The sequence below is a fragment of the Cervus canadensis genome, chromosome X (genome assembly GCF_019320065.1).
Source record: "Cervus canadensis isolate Bull #8, Minnesota chromosome X, ASM1932006v1, whole genome shotgun sequence".
Taxonomy (NCBI): domain Eukaryota; kingdom Metazoa; phylum Chordata; class Mammalia; order Artiodactyla; family Cervidae; genus Cervus; species Cervus canadensis.
This window is the reverse complement of record NC_057419.1, coordinates 72,769,333-72,791,593: the sequence shown is the minus strand read 5'-3', so window position 1 is coordinate 72,791,593 and position 22,261 is coordinate 72,769,333. Positions and strand designations below refer to the sequence as shown.

The 22,261-nt window shown below is 39.4% G+C and overlaps 1 protein-coding gene across 1 annotated transcript; it reads left to right on the top strand.

Annotated features, from left to right (window-relative positions):
- Window positions 1-401: 401 nt before the first annotated feature.
- Window positions 402-2,174, top strand: LOC122435601 (DDB1- and CUL4-associated factor 8-like). Its single transcript, XM_043459766.1, is given in 1 exon segment — window positions 402-2,174. A coding segment is annotated over 1 exon segment (1,773 nt).
- The last annotated feature ends 20,087 nt before the right edge of the window (window positions 2,175-22,261 follow it).

Here is a 22,261-nt window from a genome sequence, read left to right as displayed (position 1 = left end):
CATTATCTTTAAGAAAAGCACTGAGAGTCTTACCATAGCCGTTTTGCCTAAGGAGGAGTACCTTTGCAGACGACTTTTCAAAGCACAGTCTGTATCGAACTCCAGTAGAACGGTAGGTGTAGCAGTGGACAATATAAGATGTCTTACGGGGGCGTGGCTTAGGTTCTGGAAAAATCTAAGCAGTCTCGAAATGCCACAAGACGCTAAATGAGATGAAGTCTTTTGAACCTTACCAGCTCCCGTACTCGTAACGTTAGGCGGCGCTTGCCCCACCCCTTTGCGTTCTGTGGTTTGCCATCGTGCCGCCAGTTGTTACTTTTTCACTGCGTGCCTACTGTCTTCTGCAGGCTTCAAAGACTTTTTTTCCCCCCCAGATGGACTAGAGCACACATCCTTAAGAGATGTCTGACTATGTGAGCATCAAAGACAGCCAAGCTGAGATAAAGAGAAACTCCGAGGAGCGTTCCGGAGTGGAGGCAGGTGGCGCCGATGCGGAAGTGACCAGAAATGGTGGCGGTGCCGGCGATGGTGGCAGCCCTGGCCAGCCCGGCAGAGCAAATCAAAGTGCCGACACAGCACGTACCAATAAAAACATTGATTTGGAAAGCATGGGAGATGCCGGACATTTCTTAACGGGTGATAGAAACCAGCTCCAGTACCAGTTAGGAGAGCCGGGAGAGGAAGGAGAGGTGGAGGAAGCATTGGCACAAGAAAAGTGGCCTCAGGTACAGTGCCGTGAGGCTAACCAAGCCCAAGCCCAGTCTTTATATGCCGAGGATCAGGCCCTGGAGGAATGGGTAGCTTCCGAGACATCCGCCCTCCCCAACCCACGCTGGAAAGTCCTGAATGCTCTTAGAGAGCGGCAGCTGGGTTCAAGTGCCCGCTTTGTGTATGAGGCCTGTGGGGCAAGAGTCTTTGTGCAGCGTTTCCACCTGCAGTATCAACTTGCAGGCCACAATGGTTGTGTCAACACTGTGCACTTTAACCAGCGTGGCACCTGGCTGGCCACTAGCAGTGATGACCTGAAAGTGATATTGTGGGACTGGGTTCATCGGCAGCCAGTGCTGGAGTTTGAGAGTGGTCACAGAAATAATGTTTTTCAGGCCAAGTTCCTTCCTCACTGTGGTGACACCATCCTGGCCATGTGTGGCCGCGATGGGCAGATCCGCATAGCCGAGCTGTCTGCTCTCCCGCACCTCGAGATAACTAGATGTGTGGCCCAGCACAGGGGAGCCTCCCACAAGTTGGGTCTGGATCCTGACTCCCCTTTTAAGTTCCTCACTTCAGGTGAAGATGCAATTGTCTTTGCCATTGATCTCAGACAAGGCCGGCCGGCTTCAAAAGTGGTGGTAACCAGAGAGAAGGAGAAGAGAGTGGGGCTGTATTCGATCTATGTGAATCCTGCCAATAATTACCATTTTGCAGTGGGGGGACGAGATCAGTTTGTAAGAATTTATGACCAGAGGAAGATTAATAAGAGTGATAATAATGGAGTACTCAAGAAATTCTGTCCTCATCACCTGCTCAACTGTGATGCTAAAGCTTACATCACCTGCCTTGTGTACAGTCACAATGGCACAGAGCTCCTGGTCAGTTACAATGATGAGGATATTTACCTTTTCAATTCCTCTCACGGTGATGGAGCCCAATATGTGAAAAGATACAAGGGGCACAGAAATAATGCCACAGTCAAAGGTGTCAATTTCTATGGTCCCAGAAGTGAGTTCGTCATGAGTGGCAGTGATTGCGGGCACATCTTCTTCTGGGAGAAGTCATCCTGCCAGATTGTCCAGTACATGGAAGGGGATAAAGGAGGAACTATTAACTGTCTTGAACCCCATCCTTACCTACCTGTGATGGCGACCAGCGGCCTAGACCACGATGCTAAGATCTGGGTACCCACGGCTAAAGTTATCACTCACCTTGCTGGCTTAAAGAATGTGGTTAAGAGGAACAAGCGGGAACGAGATAAAGACAGACTGAACCATGCTAATCTGCTTGGAAGCCACATGCTTTGCTTCTTCATGCGTCAGCTGACACAGAGAAGACAGAGCCCGCACTCGGGAGCTACTGGAATCGAGATGGTGGAAACCAACTCGGATGAGTCTTCCAGTACCTCGGATGTGTCAGAGGAGGAAGAGAACCAAGAAGGTGCGCAGTGACTACCATCCTGAAAGTCTTGCACTCCAGCTCTAGCTGGGCTTCACCTCAGAAGGCTGGACTTTAAGATTTAGTTTACTAGATTAACTTGTTGTCTTTGATCTGCTTTCCACAGTAGAAATTGCCTCTTCCGTCTCCCTCCTGTGCCTTCCCCCTTTCCTTCTTCACATTCTTCCTCCTTCACTTGGTTTCTTTACTCCTCCCTCTATACCCCTTATATCTATAGGAATAAATAAGGAGTTTAGCTATGCCTCTTTTCCTTTGATCTCTTATGATTGATTTCTAAATATCATAATTCTGGTGAAAAGATTAATAGCCTTATTGAATCTAGCTTCTCATTTCTGATACTCTGAAAATGGCCATTTTTTCACTTTTAGAAGTTTAAAGATTAGTTTCTTCAGATGAGCTGAAAATTTCAGAAATATGTTTATTCTTTAAAATAAAATAAAACAAACAAAAAATAAAATAAAATAAAACAAACCATGATCTTGTTCCTTGAATATGGACACTTGATCATACACACATGCTTACACACACACATACACAGACTCTCATTCTCTATCACAGAAAAGGAAAAGGGGAGAGGTGGGTAGATAAATTCCTAACAAGATAATTCATCATTCTAGAAAAAATAACTTGGTTTGTCTACATTTTCTGAACTTATAAGTTAATAGTGATTAATTTGAGCACATAGAGGGTGGCAAGAATTAATCACATAGCACTGTATCCTCTGCACTTTCAATTCTCTTAAATTTTCATGGCTTGAGAATTCCCACAGGATTACCTTCTAGAAAGTCCTCTTGGGACTACCATCTCCTATGATACCAGCCAGGAATATAAGAATTTCTAATATTTGAAAATATATATCTAATTTTAATAATAACAATGTTACACTAATGAGTTTTTATACTTATCGATAACTTTGATAATATTGGAAGAAATATTCCATTAGACACACATGCATCACTTCACACCTTCTTCAACTGTTTATAAAAGGTTAAGTTGAAATTAAAAATATCTTGTTTTAAGCTTTATTTAATGTCAGTTTGGGGTACTGGATTTCCAATTACTGTTCAATAGTAATATTTAGTTTTGTTTTACACCTGTTTTTTGTGTAAGTGAATGCAGAGGCTTGCCTTTCCCCCAACACCCCTGTGAGGTATAACACACCCTTCTTTGCAGATATTTGCTGGGGAGGAAAGGTATAATAAGACATTCTATGGCCTGACCATGATTTTACTTTGATAATACTACTTAAAATGGATACTGTTGATGGCCCCTTGGGAGCAAGTTGAGAAATCTACATAATGAGATTAGACTCTGGAATGGAAAATAACTTGACCCAGGTTCCTACTCACTGAGATTCAAAGTTAGGGACAACTGCCTGGGGATCTGTGAGTAAGTGCCAGCCCCTACCAAGGTCTGCTGTCAGGAAAGGACCTTAAAAGTCCCCAAAGAACCCAGTGACTTTGAACCAAGCACTATGGTTTAAAACAAGACACAGAACAGTTATGAACTAGAATCCCAAGTTTGGGGCCAGCCCTGCACAGTTGGGTGGGATATATACTAACAACAAATTCAACACAACATTGGAAAAAACACATGGAACTTCTGGTGACACTCAAGTGGTGGTGAGAACAACAGCAAGAGCAGATTAATTACCCAGTTCTTTTTTCACCTGCTGTTTAGAAGTAGGGTTACCTCTGTGTGGGATTTGTACTATGAGCTAAAACTTTGTTCAGAGTCCTCTGCAAGGTTCTGAGATTGCTTGTGCTACAAGAGGCATTTGGAGAAAGACTTGGAAGCCAAAGGTAAAGTATTTGTTTTATGCTCAGAAAGTAGGCTCAAGGGCACATGATCTGCTGGCTTATCTTAGTGTCAGGCAGCAAGCCCAGGCCACAGCTGCACCAGTGTCCCCTCCTGTCTTTCAGCTTCACCAGCTCCATAAAAGAGAGTGCCCACTTCTGCAGGGCACTCATGTCATCAGAGTTGGAGGTCTAGGGGCAGTGAAAGATCAACACAAGTTCCAGTCCATCCCTGTGGGGTCCAGCTATTCCTCATGGCTTCTAGTCCATCCTTGCTTTCCCCACTTCACATCCATCTCTCCTTCCTGGGTGCTGCTGGCTTTGGGCTCCAGCACCTGAAGCAAAGACCAAAAAAAAAAAAGTCTTATGAAGATTCTTTAAATAGATCCTACAGTTACACACTGTCAGGTCCCTATATAAGTCACCTGTTAATATGCATATCATCCCAGCGTTTCTGTTTTTCAGTTTGAACTCTGACTGATGCAACCACTTCCAACTACTTTGAACTGTGTTAAGTCCCCAGATGACATGGGTAATTTGCCATATGGAGAAGTAAAAGGCCTCAAAATAGAAAGGTTGGACTTGATTAAGATAGGGAGTCAAATAATTAATTTGAAAAAGAAAGTTATGATTATAGGTGAAAATCCAGCTGGTAGTGTAGTTCCACTGGGGCTTCCCAGGTGGCGCTAGTGGTAAAGAACCCGCCTGCCAATGCAGGTGACATTAAGAGGGGTTCAATCCCTAGGTCAGGAAGATCCCCCAGAGAAGGACGTGGCAACCCACTCCAGTATTCTTGCCTGGAGAATCCCATGGGCAGAGGAGCCTGGCAGGGTGCAGTCCGTGGGGTCACAAAGAGTCAGACACGACTGAAGCGACTTCACACACACACACACACACACACACACACACACACACACACACGCAGTGTAGTTCCCAGAAAATGGAAGCAATTGTTACAATTTTAATTTATGCAAATGTTGGTCCTGTTAGCATATAGAAGACAGCAATACAATATTGCTCTAGTCTTCCATGAGATGGTGGACAAAGCGAACAATTCTATCAAATAAGCAGGCAAAACTACACCTTTAAATTTAATTTTTCAGCATCGATTATTTTCAGTCCAATATGGAATTTCTACAGGACGGTTCTGTGTAGGCCCTCATGGCCTTTATGCAATATTATAATTGTCTCCTAATTATGCACAGAATTTAACTGCATTAAATTGTGACAAATGCTAAACTATACTTTTAAAAAGACATCTGGCAGCCGTTCCTTAAAAGGATAGGTGTGGAAAAGAATAGGGAGGGGAAAAAAATATAATGGAGCCTAATAGCTAAATGGCAGGCCAAAAAATTTTGGTGAGTTCTGTTCATCCAAAACCGACCTTCAGCAGTGCTCATTCTACCATGTTGTGAACAAAAAGAATAATCAATAAATTTACAGTAGACTGGATCTTAGCCATCCTGTATCAGCTGCTATGAGGTTCACTATCTTAATTTACCTTGACTTCAGTCTCTTCAACAGTAAAATGAGAGGTCTAGACTTTTAGATTTTGTTTGCAAAGCCTGTGGAGCACTTTATGTCTATTTCTTAACTGGACAATGAGGTTTCAAAGATGGATGTATCACAGAACAAGTTCACAACACACTAGTCTCAAGCTGTGTTCTCGGGAGAACTAGGGGTATTGGATGTTTTCATTGGAGGGGACTGGGAAGTTTCCTATCCTGCTGCTTTACTCAAAGTATAATGTTAATTTTTCTTTCCTAGCTTCAGTAGCCTCTTTTTCTCTAACCCCATTATTCAAGCACCCATCTATGGAAATAAAATACACATAAACACTATCAAGTATATCAAAGAGTAATTTCTCAGTTTTTCTACATAAAAACCATATTAAAATGGAAAACAGGAAATTTAAGTTCAGAGAAGTTAACTTTCCAAAGTCATTGAGCTAAAAAGGTGCAGCGCAGGGGCTCACATAGAGTTTACAACTAAATTTTTGGAACAAATAGTGATATATAGCATCACTGTTTTGGTGCATGGTAACTTGGTTCAAGTGTGCCTTATGAAGCATCACTATGAACAAAGCTAGTGGAGTTGATGGAATTCCAGCTGGGCTATTTCAAATCCTAAAAGATCATGCTGTGAAAGTGCTACACTCAATATGCCAGCAAGTTTGGAAAACTCAGCAGTGGCCACAGGACTGGAAAAGGTCACTTTTCATTCCAATCCCAAAGAAAGGCAATGCCAAAGAATGTTCAAACTACTGCACAATTCTACTCAACTCACACACTAGCAAAGTAATGCTCAAAGTTCTCTAAGCCAGACTTCAACAGTACATGAACTGTGAACTTCCAGATAGTCAAGCTGGATTTAGAAAAGGCAGAGGGACCAGAGATCAACTTGCCAGCATCTGTTGGATTATTGAAAAAGCAAGAGAGTTCCAGAAAAACATCTATTTCTGCTTTATTGACTACATGAAAGCCTTTGACTGTGTGGATCACAATAAGCTGTGGAAAATTCTGAAAGAGATGGGAATACCAGACCACCTGACCTACCTCTTGAGAAACCTGTATGCAGGTCAGGAAGCAACAGTTAGAACTGGGCAGGGAACAACAGACTGGTTCCAAATAGGAAAAGGAGTACGTCAAGGCTGTATATTGTCACCCTGCTTATTTAACTTCTATGCAGAGTACATCATGCAAAATGCCGGGCTGGATGAAGCACAAGCTGGAATCAAGATTGCTGAAATATTGCTGAATTTTGCTGAAGACTGCTGAAATATTTCTCAAGATTGAGAAATATCAATAACCTCAGATATGCAGACAGTACCACCCTTATGCTAGAAAGCAAAGAATAACTAGAGAGCCTCTTGATGAAAGTGAAAGAGAGTGAAAAAGTTGGCTTAAAACTCAACATTCAGAAAACTAAGATTTTGGCATCTGGTCCCATCACTTCATGGCAAATAAATGGGGAAACAATGGAAACAGTGACAAATTTTATTTTCTTGGGCTCCAAAATCACTGCAGATGGTGACTGCAGCCATGAAATTAAAAGATGGTTGCTCCTTGAATGAAAAGCTATGACCAATCTAAACAGCATATTAAAAAGCAGAGATGTTACTTTGCCAACAAAGGTCAGTCTAGTCAAAGCTATGGTTGTTCCAGTAGTCATGTATGGATGTGAGAGTTGGACCATAAAGAAATTTGAGTGCCAAAGAATTGATCCTTTTGAACTGTGGTGTTGGAGAAGACTCTTGAGAGTCCCTCGGACTGCAAGGAGATCCAACCAGTGCATCCTAAAGGAAATCAGCCCTGAGTATTCATTGGAAGGACTGGTGCTGCAGCTGAAACTCCAATACTTTGGCCACGGGATGTGAAGAACTGACTGACTGGAAAAGATCCTGATGCTGGGAAAGATTCAAGGCAGGAGGAGAAGGGGACAACAGAGGATGAAATGGTTGGATGGCATCACCAACTCAATGGACATGAGTTTGAGTAAACTCTGGGAGTTGGTGATGGACAGGTAAGCCTGGCCTGCTGCAGTTCATGGGGTCATAAAGAGTCAGACACAACTGAGCGACTGAACTGAACTGATGATGATGATGGTTTAGCTGATGATGGAAATTGAGAACCCACATCTCAAGATTCTTTCATGCCATTTAAGAGTCACCTTTCATCTAGTAAGGTGGCTGTAATCTCACCTTGGACTTCTGTCAGCTATATGGCGGTTATTTTAGTAATTCAAGCCCTTGAAATTGAATCGTAAGCCTCTGAGAAGAACAGACAAAATAACAATGAACCAAAAATAAGTACAAAATATAAAAACAAGACATGCTGCAGTAGGGACAGTACTTCTACCCTCAGCTACCCATTGATCTGGGTGATATTAGCTGAAGAGGCTGTTTCTTATGGATCTCTGTCTAGAATTAAATTCAAAGTACAGCTTGATTTTGAGTGACTGGTTCTTTTGATTACTCTTTACAAAGCTATAATGACTCAGATATTCTAGGGACTATCTTTCTCAGCTGACACGTATGACCAAAACTGTGAGGGACTGAGATCAATGATACACAACCATTAAGATCTTGGATCATATGGAGTAGCCTCTCCTTTCTTTTCTACAGTGAGTTGCTCTCTAAGTAAAAGATAAGGTTTGGTTCTCAGATGTTATCCTCTGAGATTGCATGCATGCTCAGTAGCTCAGTTGTGTCCAGCTCTTTACGGTCCCATGGACTGTAGCCCACCAGGCCACTCTGTCCTCGAAATTTTCCTGGCAAGAATACTGGAGACGGTTGCCAGTTCCTCCTCCAGGGGATCTTCCTAACCCAGGGATCAAATCCGCATCTCCTGCATCTCCTGTATTGGCAGACAGATTCTTTATCACTGAGCCACCTGGGAGTCTCATCCTTTGAGATTAGTAAGTGGTAATTGATAGTCACACTCATGAATATTGTTTAAATGCTTATAATTATGAATTCTTAGTAAGTGTATCTGCAAAATTTTAAAAATATTTTTAGAAATATGGAAATAAAATTTAACTTAACATCATCAGATAGAACCAAATATTTGAGGGGAAAGATTTTTTCCCGTGTGCTTTCTCATAGTGGTTTCCTCTCTCTCAAAAAAAAAAAAAAAAAAAAAAAACCCTGTAGACTTTTAGGGTGATAGATCTACTCTAAATGCTACTGGAGTGGTGGATATATGATTCAATGCATTTGTCAAAACTCACAGCATTGTAAAAAGAGTAAACTTTAATATACACAAACTAAAAGAAATTCAACCAGGATGTCAGGAGATCTCAAAATGGAATACACACTATGACAAATGAAACTATTACAAATGTGTGACATAACCTCACTGAAGCAAGTGAGAGGAAAAGAAGTTGGCTAAATAACTTTGTCAAGCAGTATTCTGAAGATCAACTGTAAGGCTAAAGACAAGAGAAGTGTATCTAAAAATTGTAGCTGGTAAATTTCTTTCTTACAAGGATTCAGGTTAACTAATAATTCTCAAACTGCTTTTAATATATATGTCTCAGGATGAATAAGTAAGTAAATGGATGAAAGATGGTGAAAACCAGGTTTCTTATTGTTAGAGGAGGACATTATAGCTATTCAAGGAGGAAAGATTAGACAGACTCTGGTACTGAATTAAAGTTGGAGATATCACAATGAATCCCTGTTTGGTTAGCATAAATTATACAGAGGTGGATAAATGCAGACATAATTATATACAAGTGTGTATACATGTGTCAGTATGGTTGTTGTTTAGTCTCTCAGTCATGTGCAACTCTTCGCAACCCTATGGACTGTGGCCTGCCAAGCTCCTCTGTCCATAGGATTCTCCAGGCAAGAACACTGAAGTGGGTTGCCATTTCCTACTCCAGGGGATCTTCCCAGCCCAGGGATCGGACACATGCAGGCAGATTTTTTACCACTCAGCCACTTGGGAGGCCCACATGGGTCAGCATACCCTCATATGTTTCATAGCCCTCTCCATTGAGAGGCCCTGGCAACAGTGACAACCCAGGGGTAACGAGCACCACCAGCACCCAGAATTCTAATACCATTCTCCAATAAAAGGAACCAGGGAACCTTGGAGAAATGTCTGATAAAAACTGTATTCTGGTTGGCCCCTTCAAGGCAGGGTATATACAAGATAAACCTGTAGCATCTCATAATTTATTGCAGATAACAAAGAAAAGGGATTAGAGTTATATCAAAGTGCCATGTGAAACAACTCAGAGTGCCCAATGGCCAAAGCTGGAACAACTTGACTCCTCCAAAAGCACCCCCAAATAATGTGGTATGATATTACAGGCTAAAGTCTTAGATAAGATCGAGTCCATCCTGATATAAATAACAAATAAACTTGGGGTAAGAGATATATCTCCCTACAGAATAATTCCAAATAGCATAAATAAGTACTCCTTTTCATTAAGAGATGGAGATTGATTACCTTCCCGCTGTGAATATGGATGAATTTAGTGTCTTGTGTTCAAAACACAGAGTATGAAAAGAGGTAAAATAGTAACTTTACAGTAAAGAAATCCTATACCACCTAATCAAGCGTTAGTAGTTCATATCATCAATGATAAAGCCACATTGATAGCATGTACCTCCAGTATGCTACAAGAAAAACCCATAACCTCTGTATAGCCATGAGGGAGATATTAGACAACCCCAAATTGAGGAGCACTCCGCAAAACACCTAGCTAGTACTCTTCAAGCTTTCAAGGAAACAAGGAAAGGTTGAGAAACTGTCACAGACCAGAGGTACCTAAGGAAATACAGTGATTAAGTGCAATTTGGTCTCCTGGATAAGATCCTGGAACAGAAAAAGGACATTAGTGGACAAAGTGGTGAAATCTGAATAAAGTCTACAGGTTGTTGAAGTATTAGTTGCTCAGTCATGTCCAACTTGTTATGACCCCATGGACTGTAGCCCACCAGGCTCCTCCGTCCATGGGATTCTCCAAGCAAGAGTCCAAGAGTGGGTAGCCATTCCCTTCTCCAGGGGATCTTCCTGACCCAGGGATCGAACCTGGATCTCCTGCATTGCAGGTGGATTCTTTATCGTCTGAGCCAGGTTAGTTAATAGTAAAGAATCAACGTTGGTTTCCTAGTTTTAACAAATAATATCGAGGTAATATAAGGTGTTAACATCACGGGAAACAGTGAGGGGTAGGTGGAAACTCTCTGTATTATCTTTGAAACTTTTCTATAAATCCAAAATTATTTTAAAAAAATATTACTTCCAAAAATCCAGGATAAAATCTCTAACTTTAGTAGCCATAATAATTCTGGTAATGTTAATTGTATCAGTAGAAATAATCCAGTTCCCTTGGTTTTTTGAGACTCTACTTATTTTGTGATTCATGCTGAGTAACTTTCATTATTTGTGACCTTTAGAAAATGTTCTTTCTTTCATCATTTCTTTGACTGTTTTGTTCAGTGCTGTGCTTCTGGTAAGCTGCTTCTAATAAAAGTGCAATAAAAAGTGTAAATTGAAATAAAGATGAAATTTTAAAGGAAAACATCTAGTAAATTTTTAAAAGAAATAAACTTATTACCGGGAGACATTTTACCAAACTAAATTGTAAAGTGCTTAGTATTTAGGAACTGTACAAAGTATTCATGCATAGCTGCTTTCTTTAAGCCACTGATCTTTTAACAGAAAACTTATCCCTGCAGTAAGTAAAATTTTATTGACATCTTTAGAACAGAGGGAGGGTGTCAGTCATATTTGCACTGCTTGAGGAGTATATAGGAGGAAAACAAGTAAAACGGTTAGTGTAGGCAAGTCTTTCCAGTTTTGCTATGAAGAGTTAAAGAAATGGAGTGATAGATGAAGAAATGTACAATTAAGGAATCGTTATTATACTTTATTTTTAAAGTTAAGAATATTAGAAAAATTTATACTGACAGTAAACGTCTACGTGTGAGAAAGAAATGATGTCATGAATTGTGGTGGAAATCTCTATGATTCAAGCCCTTGAGGAGACATGAGCTCGAAACCAGTGGGGGAATGCCCTTTTGAGGATCAAAGATAGTATGAATTCAGTCAAGCAAACTGACAGTTTTGGTGGTGTAAAAATGGGTGGTGTGGGGAGTTTGATGTGATGGTTTCAACTTTCTGTCCTGTAAAATATAGAGTGAGGCCATCAGTTTAGACCCCTGGAGGAGGGAATTTTGCAGTTTTGAGAAGAGAGAAGACAATTGGGCTTAATTTTCTCAGGAAGTAGGAAAAAAAAAACATTCTAGGGAAATAGAAGTTTTGAAAGGAGTTTACAGTTTTTAGAATAAATAGTAACTCAAGAGATTTGTCTTGGCCAACACTGGAGTGATACTTTACTTGAAATTCAAATGAAGTATGAAAATGGATAAAAACCAATGTGCAGCAAAACCTCACTCCACTGGAGACAAAAGAGGTGCCTCTGTCTGATTTAGATAACTAGTCATGATCATGGCATCCATGATTTTTGCACAGTTCCAAGTCAAACTCATTTAAGATCAAGTCTTAAATCTGCACTTCGTATCAAAATACTTGTAAAACTTTCTGTTGATTATACTTACACATGTACATAGAGTGCTTACAATTTCAGTTCTATACAAATCGAGGCCCTTCCTAGAATGGTCAAGGAAGGAGTCTCCTGCAGAGTACCACGGTGGAAAGTCATGCTCTTATACTCTTTTATTACCTGAGAAACCTCTGTAATGAGTATTAGATGCCCTAATATGAGAAAAGAACCATTCCAACACAGTTTGGGATGGTGTATAAAGAAATAAATATTAGCAAAACAGTTACCTCAATTTTTAAGTGAGTAAAGATGTGTTTTAAAGTACAGAGTGAGGTTTATGGGCTCATTAAAGGCTGAAATTGTCTCTATGAAATCAGATTTAAAAATTTTTAGATTCCACATACAAGTGGTAGCAACAGTATTTGTCCTTTCCTGTCATGCTTATTTCACTTAGCACAATGCCCTGCAGGTTCATCCATGTTGTCACAAATGGCAGAATTTCCATCTTTTTCATGGCTGAATAATATTCCATCATCTATACTGGTGGTTGCCAGGGGCTAGGAAGGGGTAACTGGGGAGATGTAGGTCACATGGTACAAACTTTCAATTATAAGTTCAGGGGATCTAAAGTACAGCATGGTGACTATATTAATAATATGGTATTAACTACATTTAATGATATTGAGTACTTGAAAGTTGCTAAGATTATATTATAAGCATTTTCACCACACATACAAAAAAGAGTTAACTATTTGAGATGATACATATATATATATATTAACTATCTTGATCCTGGTAATCATTTCACAATATATATGCATATCAAATTATCACTCTGTATATTCTGTGTCTCCCAGATATTCTAACAGGGGCTTTTGGAACTTTTGGAGAATCACCTTCACTAAGATGCAGGTGAGAATTTTCTGATGGCTGCTCATCTTCTTCCCCAGTGGAATGCACACCCCACATGCTCACCATAGGGCTGGTTTTGTAACCCAGTGTATTCACAGAAGAAAGAGTACAGGTTGAGAGCAGGGTGAATCACACAGTCAACTGTTAGGAGGTGCTCAAGAAGTTCCCCTACTTCAACAATCTCTCTTTCTCACCCCCAACCCCAGCACACAATTTGAGAGTAAAAAGTGAGTTTTTTTTGCCTGGCTTTGGGATAAATGTTCTGCTTTGCAGGAGCACTAAAGTAGGTTAGGGTCAAAGACTCTCATCAAGTCACCAGCTAAATGGGAACAGAATTTTGCATGCCATGAAGGAAAGTGTTAAAGTTTTGAGTTTCTTTGGCAAACTCACTCTATCTGCTCTCTGTAGTGGGTAGGGGAGGAATATATATAATGTATATATGTACATTTAAAATATATATAATTATATTTTCAATTAGTCCTCAATAAAGTTCAAATGAATGAATGAAGAAAAAAAGAAAGACTTCTTGTCCACCCTCCTGAAAAAAGACTGAAACTGTTCACTGAAATCAGAAGGCACTTTAGGGCAATTGCTATACTAGAGCAAAGACAATAAAGTATCATTCTTTTAGTGCAGGAATCACATATGAGCTTTTTGTAAATAGTCATTTTGTTAAATGCTCATATTCCAATCACTTATTAATGAGATGCTCAGATTGTCTGTGTGCTACCATATCACACTGGCTGCAGAATGGATGGTGTATTAACAGGCATGACAACATTAACCTCACTGTACATCTTCATCAGAGCTCTTGGGTGACCAGGTGTATTAGCCCCTCATAAGACAGACAGCCTGGCCTTACAAGCTTTGAAGCCAGTCACTGACTTCTCTCTAGTTATGAAAATCCCAGATGGCATTTTCTTCCAATACAAAGCTGTCCATTTATACTGAAAATCTGCTGTTTAGTATAGCTACCTTCAGTACTTATCTTAGCTGGAATTTCTGGATAACTTGCTGCAGTTTCTACATTCATACTTGCTGCTTTACCTGCACTTCTATGTTATGGAGATGACTTTTTTTTTCTACTTTTTAAAATTATGTTTTTGTTTGTTTTTTGTTTAGTTGTTTCAGTCGTGTCCGACTCTTTGCAACCCCATCGACTGTAGCCCACTGGGCTCCTCTGTCCATGGGATTTCCCAGGCAAGAATACTGGAGTGGGTTGCCATTTCCTTCTCCACACACCTCTATAGGTGGTCATGATAAGGGGGGCTGGTTTAGGGAAGCCTAGACATGGGGAGGAAGAAGAGGGTCAGCCGAGGTGGACCCTCTGGAAGTGGTGGCCAGGAGGGGCTCAAGTGGGGTTCCCTTCTTGCTGGAGAGATGGGATAAGGTGGGGCCAGGCCCCTGCAACCAAGGGGTAGGAGTGGGCATTGGCAGGTTGGGTGGGTGGACACTGTAGGGACATGGGTGGGGCTGGGCCTGGGCTCAGAGTGGCCGGGTGGCGGCACAGAGACAGGGTGGGCACTCATAACTCACTGGGTGGGTACGCTATAAAGGGGTTGAGTCCTCCATAGGGAATAAGGGTGCTGTTTAGTTTTTGCCGAGGACCATGGGGTGGGGTGGGGGTTGGGCAGCCCCCGCCCCGCCTTGCTGGGGCCAGAAGGCCTGGAAGAGCCCGTCAGGCGGGGGATGGCGGGTGCTCACGCCTCGCCGGTGACCGATGAGTTGCGGGACATGGTCTTGGGTGACATGTCATAGTCGCTGTCCGAGCGGTAGAGGAAGGACTCCCGGTGCTGGCTGGTGGCCGCCCCGGCATGCAGCGCGAGGCCCGGGCTCGCCTGCGAGTCCAGCGGGCTGCGGCCTGGCGATGGTGTCGGTCCACTCTCCACCCCCAAGCTGGCCCACGCCTGGCGGCCCAAATCCTGAAAGTCACGGAGAAGTCGAAGGCGCCTGCGGAAAGTTGGGGACGCGCTGGCAAAGAAGACCGGCTAGGCAGGCAGAGAACGTGGGTGGCGGGGGCGCGGGGCTTGGGGCTCGGGCGGGAACGCCTAGTCCTCGGTGGCCGCCGCTGCCGCCTCCAGGAAGGCCTCCAGCTGTCATTCAGGGATGCGGCCCTGGTCGGTGGGGGGGGGGGGGGCAGCGCGGCGGGGGCAGGGGGGCCCCCGCCTCGGCAGGCGCTGGAGAGCAGTTCCGCTCGCCCCGCGCAGCCTATATATATATATGTATGTATATATATAATGTTTGAACTTTTTATTTTATATTGCAGTATAGCCAATTAACAATATTGTGATATTTCCAGGTGGACAGCAAAGGGGCTCAGCCATACATATACATGTATCCATTCTCCCCGCCCCCCATCCAGGCTTGCCACATTGAGCAGACTTCCCTGTGCTATACAGTAGGGCCTTGTTGGTCATTCGTTTTAAATATAGCTGCGTGTACCTGTCCATTCCAAACTCCCTAACTGTCCCTTCCCCCTGACCCCATCCTTCCCCACTACCCTGGCAACCATAAGTTCGTTTTCTAAGTCTGTGAGTGGAGACGACTTTTCTTAAGCCTCATGAACCAATTTCTGCTAGTTCTAAACTTTTCTTCTGAAACTTCCTCACCTCTCTCAGCCTTTATAGAGTTGAAGAGAGTTAGGGCTCTGCCCTGGATTTAGGCTTTGCCTTAAGGGAATGTTGTGGCTCGTTTTCTCTTCTATCCAGACCAGTCAAACTTTCTCCATTAGCAGGATGTTTTGCTTCCTTATCATTCCTCTGTTCACTGGAGTAGGGCAGTGCTTTTAATTTACTTCAGGAAACTTTCCTCAGCTAACTATTTGGTGCAAGAAGTCTAGCTTCCAGCCTACCTCCGCTTTTGACCTGCCCTTCTCACTAAACTCAATCAGTTCTAGCTTTTCATTTAAAGTCAGAGATGTGCGACTCTTCATTTGAACATTTAGAGGTCATTATAGGATTATTAATTGGCCTAATTTCATTAATGTTGTGTCTTAGGGAATAGGAACGCATGAAAAGAGGGAGAGAGACTTGGGACTGGTAGGTAGAGAAGTCAGAACACGCACATTTATTAAGTCTGCCATCTTATATGGGTGCAATTTGTGGCACCCCAATACAACTACAATAGTAACACCAAAGATCACTGATCACAGACCACCTTAACAAATATAATAATAGTAATGAAAAGGTTTGAAAACTCTAAAAAATACCAAAGTGTGACTCAGAGACATGAAATGAGTAAATGTTGTTGGAAAAATGGCACCTATAGAGGCTCAACACAAGGTTGCTACAAAACTTCAATTTGTAAAAATCACAATATCCCCAAAGACAAGAAAATGAAGTATGCTTGTACATGTGATCTAGTTTGCCTTATATCTTTCAGTATTCCTTTACAGACTCTGTTTCATCGTGAGTACTCCACATGTTTTCCAGCAGAATTGTAGATTCTGGGGGGTAGTTTTTGTACATTGTTTTCTTATACATAGCATTTTACCAGTAACCTCTAGACTGATATTTTAACAGTTCTCTAGTTTGCTATACCATAATTGCAAATATTTTCCTCTATTAAATAGAATAATTAACATGACAAGCTGAAGACTTCTTTTTCATGGAGTAACCATTCATATTTTTATCTCTTTGGGGAGTTTTAGAAATTTCATAATTGGCAACACTATCACTTTAAATTGTGAAATTCTACATTTTTCTTGTCACTGCCCTCCTCCAAGTACTCTTCAAGAAACTGAAATTCCACCAAACTTTCATCAAAACAGACTAAGATATACAAACGATTTTCTCGATTTCTATATTTTTTTAACTTATGAAAAACACGGTCATGACGTTTTTCCTATTACGATTTTTCCACAAAGAAAATATTTATAAACCTATGGTATGTGATAGTCATGACTCAAAAAAGATAGGCACAATCCTTTGCCACTATTATTGTTAAGTGGGAAACTACAGGGAGAGCTCATGCAACCAGGGGCAGTATTATAGGCTGGGTAAGAGTTTGGGATTTTATTCTCAACAACTTGATGGCCTTTGAGAGTTTTTCTTTCTGTTTTTATTGTTTAGCTTTGTTTATTTTAATCAGAGTATCAAGTTTTTTTGTAAACAGTGCAGTATCACTACTTTTAGGACTGACAGCTTAATTTCAAGGCATACATATTGAAGTATAACCAGGTCTCATTTGCATTCTAAATTTAATCAAAATAGGATAAAATAAAAATAGAGTTTATAATTTTATTCTTAAGGCTAGCAGTTTATAGCACATGAATTTGGTCACAAACATGTTTTTAGCTTGGAATATGCTGTGCTCTCTATCAAGCAAATAAGCAATTTTCCCTGCTTTTAATCACATTGCCTGACAGGTGACAGACACATTCTATAAAAAATGTAATTAAAAACCCTTTCAAAACTTTTTTTTTTTAAAGAAGAAACTTTCAAGTCAGTGTAGTCACCGCTGGTGTCATAGATAAGCGTTTGTGAAGACATTTCAAATGGAAACTGCAAATTCAACAATGCAGAGGTTTTCCAAGTTAAATGACTCAACTGGAGAGACAATCAGAATATCAGATAAACATTTTTTGCACGATTAAGTTGTGTTGTTCAAAAAACGATAAATATGTCACAACTTACTCCTCTAACTGGCCACTGGAAATCACTTTTATATCATCTATATTAAGTATATCAGTTAACCTCTTGGACTATGTCCTAAGGAAATGATCTGAGATATGAAGAAAGATCTAGGTTCAAAGAAGTTTATTCTGGTATAACAAAATTTGAAAAAAATGTAAATACCGACACTAAGGCAATAATTAATATCTTGTACTATTTCTTACAGAGAAGTAGTACTGTGATAGTGAACATTTAATAATACTCAACACTCTAAATATAAAATGAAAGAATGAAACTTTCTCTAAATGTGTATGTGTGTGTTTTTCCATGCTGGTGTACCAAGCTGTCAAGTGTTATTTTTCAAGTTTGTCTTATAATTTGACAAATCTAACATTTGCTTTTCCCAATGATATTGTTAGTATTCTTAATTTTAGGAATACAAACACTATTCATTGATTTACTTTACTTGAGGTCTTTGGGGGTACTTCCTGTATTATTTTTGTCTACATGTATTTCATTTTACTTTAAAACTTAGAAATCTGTGTAAGGACTTCCTGTTGCTGTTAAAGCAAAATGTACTATTGGTTCTGTCTTTCCCTCTACAGTTGTTATCAGTTTTATTTGATGGTACCTAATCTTTTTCTCAGTTGTCCAGTCAGATTATATTGAAGATAATGAGTGCCACACCAGTCTATGTTTTAAACCAGTCTACTGTTTTACTTCTATCACTTAACTTCAATCTTATTTTACCTTCTTCTCTGTATTTAAGTTAAAAGGAATGACCAAACATTAATTTCTGAAATTATCACTACATTTAATCACTGATAAATTTATAATTGTATGATATATCAGATTATAAATTTATAATTTTATTTATTGCATAAATAAAAGTTACCTACTTTTTTACATGGTTTCATATTCTTGGTAGTAAATATATGACAAGAAAAAATATGATAAATCATGTTTTCTTTTCTCAAAAATGAATAGTAAACTGAAAGTTCAGATTCTGTGTAAATTGTAAACATGTTATTGCTAAATTTGCCTACATCAATGTCTTGTGTTCTGGCATTAAATCTTGGAATGGTAAAATAAAAGATTAAAAGGTTATAATATCTAGTTGAGCATTACCTATGAGATGAGATGGTTGGATGGTATCACCGACACAGTGGACATGGGTTTGGGTGGACTCCGGGAGTTGGTCATGAACAGGGAGGCCTGGCGTCCTGTGGTTCATGGGTTCACAAAGAGTCGGACACGACTGAGTGACTGAACTGAACTGAACTGAACTGAACTGAATGGTCTAGTGGTATTCCTTACTTTCTTCAATTTAAGTCTGAATTTGGCAGTAAGGAGTTCAGACTTAAATTGAAGAAAGTAGGGAATACTGAATTATGGGAAGGTCCTGTTGGAGAAACACAACCACCACCATTGTGGAATCCAGCATGCTGTGTACCAATGCCAATTAATACATTTCATTTATAAATAATAATAAATCAACACACGTGACAATATATTTGAGGAAAACATGAAATATGAAGGAGGTGGACAAAGAAGAACAAATAGAATAACGTAATAATTGACCCAAAAAAATCAGAGAAAGAAATAATTCAAAGAGAAAATAAATTAAACCTAATTCATATCCTGAGAGACAACTGAGATGAATATTGCTTCCATAAAACAAGAATAAACGGCCATGGAAACAAAAGAGATCTGAGATATAGACCACATCCTTAGAAATTTAAAATTCAGTGGACTGACTAAATTACAAATGGACATTAAATTATGACCATTAATTAAAAATTATTAAATAATTATTTATCAAACATAAATTTGTTCAAATTGCAGATCTAGAAATTCTCTCATAATGAATTGTCAAAGAAAAATGTGAGACATGGTGCACAGATTCAGGTAACCCTAGAAAAAAGAGTAACTAATCAACTGACAAAAAAGCCCTTGAACTATGAAAAAGATATAAATTTTCAGATTTAAATAGTCCATTCACTGCCCAAGAGGATAATAAGACTACATTTAGCAAATTTCATCATCAACATTAAAAATTCTATAGATTTCAAAGACGAAAAGAGATTTACAAAGAAAGGAGAATTGTAGGGAAGGAATATTCTTGTCAAAAAGTATAAGCAGTTATATATATATATATATATGAATTTTTATGAAAAATAAGTATTTTGAAACTAGAATTCTGTACCCAATCATATCATTAATCACCCATGCATGTCAAATATATTTTCAGACACTTTAAAACAGATAAATCTAATACCTATGAAAATTGCCCTAAAGACATTTCAACAAAACAGGGAAGACATTCAATAAAGATGGCAACATGTAAGACACACTAACATCAGAGTACAATCTAGAAAATTTGAGAAAATTAGTAATAAATGAAAATCCATTATATGTTCATATATAACACATTTTTTTCCTTTCAGCAGAAAATAATAATGACTCAAGGGGTAGTCAGTTATATTATTTAATTCTATGATAAACATTTGGGTAGTTTAATGGAAAGTGCTGTTTCTTGCTTTTCATGCTTTAATGTCATATAGAACATATTAAAGAGCAGAGACACTACTTTGCTGACAAAGGTCCGTCTAGTCAAAGCTATGGTTTTTCCAGTAACCATGTACGGATGTGAGAGTTGGACCATAAGGAAGGCTGAGTGTCAAAGAACTGATGCTTTTGAACTGTGACGTTGGAGAAAACCCTTGAGAGTCTCTTGGACTGCAAGGAGATCAAACCAGTCAATCCTAAAGGAAATCAACCCTGAATATTCATGGGAAGAACTGATGCTGAATGTGAAGTTCCAATGCTTTGGCTGCCTAATGCAAAGAGCTGACTCATTAGAAAAGGCTCTGATGCTGGGAAAAATTGAAGGCAGGAGGAGAAGGGGACAACAGGATGAGATGGTTGGATGGCATCACTGACTCGATGGACATGAGTTTGACCAAACTCCAAGAGATGGTGAAGGACAGGGAAGCCTGGCATGCTGCAGTCCTCGGAGTTGCAGAGTTGGACATGACTGAGTGACTGAACAACAACAGAGAAAATCTTTAAGATTATAGAGAAATGAGTATAAATGCTATAAATGTCACATCAAAAATATATAATGGACAAAAATTAGGAAATGTGGAAAAGAAAGTGCAAAGAAGGAAGCATGTTAATTCTAATTTTCTCTTTTAATAACAGACTTATTTTTTAGAGGTATGATATTAAAACATGCAAATTCAATTGCATCATTTAAATATTAAAAAAAAACTATCAGAATAACTAAAAGGAATACTGTGAATACAAGTAGGAGGTAAAGTAAATATAGTACATCCTCTGCTTTCCTAGAGAAGAGATAGTGAAAACTGTATACATTTTACATTTGGTAAATAAAATAATTTTTGAAGTTATAATGGTAATTACTGTAAAAGCTAAACTAAAAAACCATTAACTGTGGATGATTCTAAATTGTGAGTACACATGTGTGTGCTTATATGTGTCTTTGGTGTGAGAAACAAATGAGTTTTACTTTTTAAATTCTTCTGTAATATTTTATTTGGTATGTACATGTATTTTCTTGATAATGAGAGTATCAGGGAAAGGCAGTGTTATTAAGTGAAAGTTTCCAGAATACTTAGAAAAGTAATAAATATAGAGTTTCATATTTTTTCATGAAACAAATTTGAATATTTATTTTTTTAAGTATGGGGAAAGATTTTCTATGTACGAAAATCACAATGGTAGGTAACAGAATGGTAAATATTGTTAATGTATTAAAAAAATAAGTAAAATAGCAAATATAGACACATAAAATATATTTTATCAAAATGACTAAAAGATGCTATCTTTATTAAAGAATACTTACAAAACAGCAGAAACTTGGTTTCATATAAATAACTGGGACATGAACTGACAGTTTATAAAAGAATATGGATGAGCAGTAAATATATGAAAAAAAATCAATCTCAGTAATCTTCACTTTTTTTTTTTAATTCCATTTAGGATCATTGGATTGAAAGTTTTCTTTTCACTTTTTAGTAGGGGTATATATAAGCATAGGACTTGCCAGGTGGTGTAGTGGTAAAGAATCCACCTACCAGTGCAGAGACCCAAGAGACACGGGTTTGATACCTGGGTCAGGAAGATCCCCTTGAGTAGGAAACTGCAACCCGCTTCAGTATTCTTGCCTGGAAAATTCCATGGACAGAGGAGCCTGGCGGGCTACAGTCCATGGGGTCACAAAGAGTCGGCCACAACTGAACACACACACACACACACAAGCATACCCTTTCTGAAAATCCATTTTAAATGAATTTTTAAGAGCTTTATTAAAGCATGTCTCATCAATCCTGTGAAATACTTAGAAATGAAGTCAAAGACATGCACAAAATGACCATTATACTATTTATAATAGCAAGATAGTGGAAATTGCTTATCTCTAAGAAATAAAAATGTTTTTAATAAACTAAGGAAAATCTATTTTCTTAAGAGAGTGAAAACTGAAGCAAGGATTAAGTTGCTTAAATTTCACTCAGGAAGTGTCAGCCCAGTGTAGTGTGGGTGAAGGAAAAAAGGAAGTGAGTTGAAATCCAAAGCAATATCAAGCAATGCATTGCTGTGTTTGCTACTGTTTCAAATAAGCCACAGAGACCGAAGATATCTTCTGGAGGCAAGCTTAGGTAGCATGAAAGACCCTTCTGAAAGGGGAGTGGTCCTGGGAGTGGTTCACAGAAGAAAGAAAGGTGGGAT